The 9,129-nt window shown below is 49.0% G+C and overlaps 1 protein-coding gene across 1 annotated transcript; it reads left to right on the forward strand.

The window, feature by feature from the left end:
* Nucleotides 1-538: 538 nt before the first annotated feature.
* On the forward strand, nucleotides 539-8,903 carry LOC306755293 (leucine-rich repeat-containing protein 38-like; the record flags this gene model as incomplete). Its single annotated transcript, XM_079239623.1, has 2 exons — nucleotides 539-1,166; nucleotides 8,656-8,903. The coding sequence occupies 2 exons, from the start codon at nucleotides 539-541 to the stop codon at nucleotides 8,901-8,903; spliced, it is 876 nt and encodes a 291-aa protein (XP_079095749.1).
* Between the last annotated feature and the right edge of the window lie 226 nt (nucleotides 8,904-9,129).

The raw sequence follows: 9,129 nt of genomic DNA on the forward strand, positions 1-9,129 counted from the left end.
AGGAGGCGAGGAAGAGGAGGAGGCGAGGAAGAGGAGGAGGGGACCGGCTGAGATCCAGAGGACGTCAGACGCCGCTGTCGGCTGCACGTGTGTCGCCATGTCACATGATGTTGAAGGCATCCTCATCTCACTGCTGTGTGTGTGTGTGTGAGTGTCTGTGTGTGTGTGTGTGTGTGTGTGTGTGTTTGGAGGGAGTTCTCTCAGCTGATCCCACCAATGGCGGCGAGCTGCTTTGCCTCATTAGTTCAGTGAAACATCATGGAGGGACGTCCTGATTGGACGCCCCCCTCCTCCACCTCAGTGGTAATCCCCCCTCCTGCACATGCTCCGTTGGCTCCTCCCCGGCCGCCGCTGTCACTTTGTCCTGCGATGTTGGGCTGCAGCAGCAGCAGCAGCTCTCATCTGCTTGTCTCTGATCCAGAGACCCCCGCAGGATGCTGCGCTCAGCCTGACCTCCCCTCCCCCTGCTGTGGTCGCCTCCTCCCCCTCCGTCAGCCTCCCTGACCTCCCCCTCCACCCCGTCTCAGCCTCTCCGACCATGTTACCATGCGTTAACTGGCTGCAACCTCTGCTCGCGCTGATCTCCTCCACCCTGCTCACACGTGGCTCCAACTGCCCGTCCAGGTGTTTGTGTCCAGACCACCACACGGTGAACTGCACAAGCCGAGGTCTGACGGGGGTCCCGGACTCCATCCCCCTGGATGTTCGCCGCCTCCTGCTCTCCAACAACTGGATCCCCTGGATCCCTTCAGACTTTCTGGTCCTCTACAGCGATCTGGTCTACCTGGACCTGAGGAACACCTCCCTGTCCCAGCTGGAGCCGGGTACCCTGAGCTCCTCCTCCAGGCTGGTCTTCCTGGACCTGGGGAGCAACAACCTGACAGAAATCCCTTCAGGAACGTTCGGGGAGTCAAGGAGTCTGATCAAGCTGCGACTGGGGAACAACCCCTATCTGACCATGGTGGGCTCGGACGCGTTCGCCGGGCTGACCTCTCTGCGGGAGCTGGAGCTGGAGCGGAACGGCTTCACGGTGCTGGACGTGCAGGTCCTGGAGCCCCTGCCCTCCCTGCAGATGCTGCGTCTGGAGGGCAACCCCTGGCTGTGCAACTGCCACTTCGCCAAACTGTTTGCGTGGTTGACGCAGAACCGGCACAAGCTCCCGACGGGTAAGACATAAGCCGCTTATGTTGTCCCAGCAGAAAACCCAGCGAGCTGCTGGGAACGCTGGTTTGATGGATCAGAGCAAACAGATGAGATCTGGCTTCAATTCTACAAAACATCAGATGTCACGCATGTTTCCTCCCAAAATGGCCGCACAGCTTGTCAGTAGAGTGTCAGGAAACATGTTTGTTAGCGTTAGCATGTGGATTAGCACCCGTTACGCTGGACTACGTCACTTACATTATTCCACAATAAAAGATTCTTACTACCAAATACTAATATTACTATTAATACTACATGTATTTGCTCCAGAAACTTTTTTAGTCCCAACTGAGAAATAAAAATGTTTCATGGTATGCTCAATAAGCCTGTTTCCATGGACACCAGGATGATCTACAGAACGTTTATTTAAAGTTTGAGCGGAAAGTTTGAAGCCTTTATTATCTCGTATATCAATCACACGAAAAGCGGCGTAGCAAAACAGCTCCTGATGCGAGCAAATATATAATTAAATAAGATAAAAAGTAGAGTTTGCATGTTCTCCCCATGCATGCGTGGGTTCTCTCCGGGTTCTCCGGCTTCCTCCCACCATCCAAAGACATGCATGTTAGGTTGATTGGTTACTCTAAATTGCCCCTAGAAGTGAGTGGTTGTTTGTCTCTGTGTGGCCCTGCGATGGACTGGCGAGCTGTCCAGGGTGTACCCTGCCTGTCGCCAAAGCCAGCTGGGATAGGCTCCAGCTCCCCCGCGACCCTGAATGGATTTAGCGGTTCAGACAATGAATGAAGATAAAAAAGTATGAATCAGCTGAAAGACAAATATAAAATAAATCCAAACTCAACAATAAAACAACATTATTGCAGACAAAACCGTCCAAGTGGACGACGATACCCTGCAGGTTGACGACCCCTGCTGGTGAAATGTTGTTATAACAAGCTAACAAATGATGCTGATCGTTTCATCACATGTAATCATGGATGAATATCGATTCATACAAGCTGCCAGCAGAACATGCCAGCTATGTTTAATATTTCAATTAGTAGTGGTCAAAAAAAAGTTTAGAAACATACATCTGGAAAGATAATAAACTCAGATGGAAGAGCAAATTAATGAGATTAATAACTGGACAATAACATGATAAACACACCACAGGGTTTAAATCTATTAAACATTTAACGCAACACTTGTACAGGCCAATCAGCAACCTCCAGCAGTTAATAGTGAAGCCTATGTGTAGTTCCTCCCACATCCACAAGGGGCTCCAAAACAAAGCAAATCCAAAGTAAATTCATATTGAAATCTGGTATATCTTAGTGGAGTGTCCCTTTGATTGACAGGTACTCAATCTCCCACAACAGTGTGACTCAGCTTTAGCCCGCTTGCCGCCGTTAGCTGGTTAGCTCCTGTTATCTCCGGGTTAGCTCGGTTAGCTCTTAGCTACCGGCAGCTTTGAGTTCGCTCGATGTCAATCATCCACCATGACGCTCACAGCCCCCCTCTCAGCTCCACCTCTTTGCCCATATTTGTATTTTCCGGGAGAGACGATGCGCATGACGCTGCCAAGATGGTGATGGTAGGAACCGCCCACCGAGCTTCAATTCAGCTCCTCAGAAACCTACGGGTGACGTCACGGAGGCTCCGTCCATCTTTCATGTACAGTCTGTAACCTTGTGTGCATAATATATCATATTGTATCATATTATATCATAATATATCAGTAGATTATGATCTTATGTGTGTGTTTAATAACAGATTAGTCAAATAAAGCGGCAAAGTTTCATGAACATGAGCAAACCGTGGACAACCTCGTTTCCACTACTCAGTAGCATAAACGTTGTTTCTGCCACCCAGTAGCATAAGGCTCGTTTCCACCATCACGTAGCATAAGGCTCGTTTTCACCATCACGTAGCATAAGGCTCGTTTCCACCATCACGTAGCATAAGGCTCGTTTTCACCATCACGTAGCATAAGGCTCGTTTCCACCATCACGTAGCATAAGGCTCGTTTCCACCACCACGTAGCATAAGGCTCGTTTCCACCATCACGTAGCATAAGGCTCGTTTCCACCATCACGTAGCATAAGGCTCGTTTTCACCACCACGTAGCATAAGGCTCGTTTCCACCATCACGTAGCATAAGGCTCGTTTCCACCACCACGTAGCATAAGGCTCGTTTCCACCATCACGTAGCATAAGGCTCGTTTTCACCATCACGTAGCATAAGGCTCGTTTCCACCATCACGTAGCATAAGTCTCGTTCCCACCACCACGTAGCATAAGGCTCGTTTCCACCATCACATAGCATAAGGCTCGTTTTCACCATCACGTAGCATAAGGCTCGTTTCCACCATCACGTAGCATAAGGCTCGTTTCCACCATCACGTAGCATAAGGCTCGTTCCCACCACCACGTAGCATAAGGCTCGTTTCCACCACCACGTAGCATAAGGCTCGTTTCCACCACCACGTAGCATAAGGCTCGTTTCCACCACCACGTAGCATAAGGCTCGTTTCCACCACCAGGTAGAATAACCCTCGTTTCCACCACCAGATAGCGTAAGCCTCGTTTCCACCACCAGATAGCGTAAGCCTCGTTTCCACCACCCAGTCGCGTAAGCTTCGTTTTCACCACTCGGTTGCATAAGCCTCGTTTCCACCACTCGGTTGCGTAAGCCTCGTTTCCACCACCCAGTCGCGTAAGCTTCGTTTTCACCACTCGGTTGCATAAGCCTCGTTTCCACCACTCGGTTGCGTAAGCCTCGTTTCCACCACCCAGTCGCGTAAGCTTCGTTTCCACCACTTGGTCGCGTAAGCCTCGTTTCCACCACTCAGTCGCGTAAGCTTCGTTTACACCACTCGGTTGCATAAGCCTCGTTTCCACCACTCGGTTGCGTAAGCCTCGTTTCCACCACCCAGTCGCGTAAGCTTCGTTTTCACCACTCGGTTGCATAAGCCTCGTTTCCACCACTCGGTTGCGTAAGCCTCGTTTCCACCACCCAGTCGCGTAAGCTTCGTTTCCACCACTTGGTCGCGTAAGCCTCGTTTCCACCACCCAGTCGCGTAAGCTTCGTTTCCACCACTTGGTCGCGTAAGCCTCGTTTCCACCACTCAGTCGCGTAAGCTTCGTTTACACCACTCGGTTGCATAAGCCTCGTTTCCACCACTCGTTTGCGTAAACCTCGTTTCCACCACTCGTTTGCGTAAGCCTAGTTTCCACCACCAGATAGCGTAAGCCTCGTTTCCACCACCAGATAGCGTAAGCCTCGTTTCCACCACTCAGTTGCATAAGCCTCGTTTCCACCACCCAGTCGCGTAAGCTTCGTTTTCACCACTCGGTTGCATAAGCCTCGTTTCCACCACTCGGTTGCGTAAGCCTCGTTTCCACCACCCAGTCGCGTAAGCTTCGTTTCCACCACTTGGTCGCGTAAGCCTCGTTTCCACCACCCAGTCGCGTAAGCTTCGTTTCCACCACTTGGTCGCGTAAGCCTCGTTTCCACCACTCAGTCGCGTAAGCTTCGTTTCCACCACTTGGTCGCGTAAGCCTCGTTTCCACCACTCAGTCGCGTAAGCTTCGTTTACACCACTCGGTTGCATAAGCCTCGTTTCCACCACTCGTTTGCGTAAACCTCGTTTCCACCACTCGTTTGCGTAAGCCTAGTTTCCACCACCAGATAGCGTAAGCCTCGTTTCCACCACCAGATAGCGTAAGCCTCGTTTCCACCACCAGATAGCGTAAGCCTCGTTTCCACCACCAGATAGCGTAAGCTTCGTTTCCACCACTCGGTTGCATAAGCCTCGTTTACACCACTCGGTCGCGTAAGCCTAGTTTCCACCACCCAATCGCGTAAGCCTCGTTTCCGCCAGCAGGTAGTGTAACCTTCATTTCCACCACTTGGTAACGTAACCCTTGTTCCCACCACCCGGTAGTTAGTCTTGTTTCCACCAGCAGGTAGCGTAAGCCTCGTTTCCACCAGCAGGTAGTGTAGGCCTCATTTCCACCACCTTGGTCGGGATGGATGACTGAATGTCGCTGCATTCTTACAGCCAACCATAACCTGTGAGATGGATCACTACAGACCCCTAAGCAACATGATAGCATGTCGCTGTCCTTAAAGTAGAATCACAGAGCACGGATCGGACCTTTTTTCACGTCGTTCTAAGCTGAGATCTGACCAACAAAAAGAAAATGTGTTGCTTTAAAAGAAATTGTTTCTGCTTTAACAGCAGGTCACACAGGAAGTAATGAGTATTTCAACCAATTATAGGGTTGCATCGTGTCAAGCTCCGCCCCCAAAGGTGGGTGGGATCAGTTGGATTGGCACCCCAGCAGAAGGATCCCTGAAAAGCAGGAAAAACTGCGTCTTAACAGGATGCGCTGGTGGAAACTAGAGACGGTAGTTGGATAACAAATGTTACAAACCCAAACCCGACTGCAGGAAGATTTATTTCCAGCAACATTTCATGAACAACATTATAGTCACTGGTACCACTGGTTGGTATGGGACGTCCTGTCGGAGGAGCAGGCAGGCAGACCTGCAGCCAGCAGCTGATGTTCTGATCCCACATTCAGTTTCTGTGGATCCATGGGTCAGTCAAGGCTTCTGTCTGACCAGTCGCCATCTGAAGCCCTCTGTGGTCCAGCAGCAGGTGATACCGCATCGCTGGTCCAGTAGAAAACGGAATCATTTTAAGCTGCAGATACGGATGTTTCCCGTCGGTACGAGACCTTTAGTTCATTGTGCTTTTTTAGGAGATGCTGATGTCAACACTTCTCTCTTCTTTCAGGAAAATCCTGATTGAACAGTGTGGATTTATATCTTTAATGCAGGATAATCTGGAATATTAATAAAACTTAATAAAATAAAATAATTAAATGACAGATAATTATCAGATTATTCTCATTTATCAAATGTAAAATAAAAACTATAATGTTTAAAAATAATGTGATAAACAAAACAAAGCAGAATGTGCAATGTCCTGCATGAAACCAAATGGACTTGTACTTCTATAGCGCTTTTCTAGTCATACAGACCACTCAAAGCACTTTACACTACTTGTCACATTCACCCATTCACACACACACACACACACACACACACACACACACACACACACACACACTCACTCACTCATTCAACACACTCATACCCTGATAGGCACATCGGGGGGCAGTGTCTTGCCCTAGGACACTTTGGCATTTCAGGGGAAGCCTGGAATTGATCCCTCAACTTACCTGTTGAAGGACAACTGCTCTTCCTCCTGAGCTACAGCCGCCCAGTAAAAACATCATCATCATCATGACGTCTGATAGGCTGCCGTGGTCATGTGACTCAGACAAAATAAACTGTTTTACTCACAGTTTATCTGCCTTAAACTCTCAGAAATTAAAACAAACATGTTTTCTACCTACAGAGTGGTTTCGTGTTGAATGTGATGTTTTGTGCAGCTGATATCGACGTATCACCTCCTCAGTATCGATGCAATCATCCCTGCTGCAGGGGGAGACTTTTATTCACCACGTCTGTGTTTTACTGCTCCCCATAAATAAAGGGGTTTGTTTTAACAAGACCCAGTGACATCCTGACATGATGTATCTGACGTTAGAAAGCAGCCGGACATGTCTGCGTGTCTTCCTGCTGCTGTGTGCTGCTGGAACACGCGCGTTGTCTCCTGGATGCCTGTGCGAGCGTAAATCTGTGTTGTGCCATGTGACTGCACGATGTGGAAAAGCCCTTCTGGTCTTCCAGAGACTCCTCCTGTTCTCTCTCACACACATGCAGACGTACACGTGTTTGACTGTGATGTCATGTGACATTTGGTCACAACGGGGCTGCAGGAGGAGAAACTGGAAGGAGAGGTGCATCAGGAAACCCTTTCCTGCAGAAACAACCAGATTCAGCTCTAAGATACAGGAGAAGTGTCACGGTGCAGCATGTGGATATGACGACACGTTCATGGCCCATCAGGAAACACTGTAAATGTTCAGACAAGCCAGGATCACCTGCCTGAAACTTCCCGTTTTGCCATGGTCGCCAGCGGTCGCCATGTTTCTAGCTTGTTTTATAGAACAGCATCCAAACGAAGCTGCTGTGCAGACTCAGAGCAAAACAGAAGCAAACAGAAGAAATAATGAATGATAACATTCATAAGTGACAGAAATGTATTCAAATCTTTCATTTTCCCACCGTCATTTTGCTTTATTGCTTAGTTGTTCTCATCATATATTTACCTCCTCAGAGGGTTAGTGTCACGTTTCTTTTAAAGAAGGGTTTGAGCTGCAACAACGGCTCTGCTTGCAAATGCAGATATATAAAAGATGGGCGGAGCCTCCGTGACGTCACCCGCAGGTTTCTGAAGAGCTGAATTGACTCTCGGTGGGCGGTTCCTACCATCACCATCTTGGCAGGGGCATGCGCATCGTCTCACCCGGAAAATACAAATATGGTCAAAGAGGTGGAGCTGAGAGGGGGGCTGTGAGCGTCATGGTGGATGATTGACATTGAGCGAACGTGCGTGCGTGTCCTGTCAATCAAAAGGACACGCCCCTAAATATGTCGAATTTTGAGATTAAATAACTTTTAAATAGGCGAGTTAGAAAAAAATTCACTCCCCCCACAGTTGTCATGTCTGCTGTAAACAGGTTTATTCCTGCTGTAAACGTGTTTATTTCTGCTGTAAACAGGTTTATTCCTGCTGTAAACGTGTTTATTTCTGCTGTAAACGTGTTTATTTCTGCTGTAAACAGGTTTATTTCTGCTGTAAACAGGTTTATTCCTGCTGTAAACAGGTTTATTCCTGCTGTAAACAGGTTTATTCCTGCTGTAAACGTGTTTATTCCTGCTGTAAACGTGTTTATTTCTGCTGTAAACGTGTTTATTTCTGCTGTAAACAGGTTTATTCCTGCTGTAAACGTGTTTATTCCTGCTGTAAACGTGTTTATTCCTGCTGTAAACGTGTTTATTTCTGCTGTAAACAGGTTTATTCCTGCTGTAAACAGGTTTATTTCTGCTGTAAACAGGTTTATTTCTGCTGTAAACAGGTTTATTTCTGCTGTAAACAGGTTTATTCCTGCTGTAAACAGGTTTATTCCTGCTGTAAACATGTTTATTCCTGCTGTAAACGTGTTTATTCCTGCTGTAAACGTGTTTATTTCTGCTGTAAACAGGTTTATTCCTGCTGTAAACATGTTTATTTCTGCTGTAAACAGTTTATTTCTGCTGTGAAGTTGGTCTTTTTAACATGGGAGTCTATGGGGATTTGCTCCCTAGTGGATGAAGGGGGAACTGCAGGTTTTGGCTGCTGATTGGTCCAGAGGCAGACTGAGAGATTCTGAGACCATCAGCAGCCAATCCAGACCCACCCAGAAGGCTGCAGAAACAGGCTGAAGCCCCCCAGGGGATCCAGATCAGCAGCCATGGACCACCTGGACCGGCCAGTGAAGAGTTTCTTTCTGTTTATTCTGTTGTCTGAAGCTGTTTTCTCTCCGTCTGTCCAGGCATGGAGGGGATCGAGTGCTCGCTGCCTCTGGACGGCCGTCGCGTTCCTCTCAACCGTCTCTCTGAGGACAGCTTCAGCGAGTGCCGCGGTATCCTCACCCTCACCGACTACCTCATCGTCATCTTCTCTGGCATCTCCGTCTCGGTCGCAGCCATCATCGCCAGCTTCCTCCTGGCGTCCGCCGTCCACTGCTTCCAGCGCATCGGCAGAGGCAGCAAAGGCGATGAAGAGGAGGGAAACGACTGAGAGATGAAGCTGAGAGTTCAGCGTTGGAAAAAACCTTCTCGCAGCAAGTGGAACAGACTCATTAAGGGTCGAGCTGAGGGCGGAGCCAAGGGTGGGGCTGAGGGCGGGGCTGAGGGCGGAGCTAAGGGTCGAGCTGAGGGCGGAGCTAAGGGTGGAGCTGAGGGCGGAGCTAGGGGGGGGCTTAGGGCGGAGGTAAGGGTGGGGCTGAGGGTGGATCTGAGGGCGG

The sequence above is a fragment of the Telmatherina bonti genome (assembly GCF_933228915.1).
Source record: "Telmatherina bonti genome assembly, chromosome: 4".
NCBI classification, from domain to species: Eukaryota; Metazoa; Chordata; class Actinopteri; order Atheriniformes; family Telmatherinidae; genus Telmatherina; species Telmatherina bonti.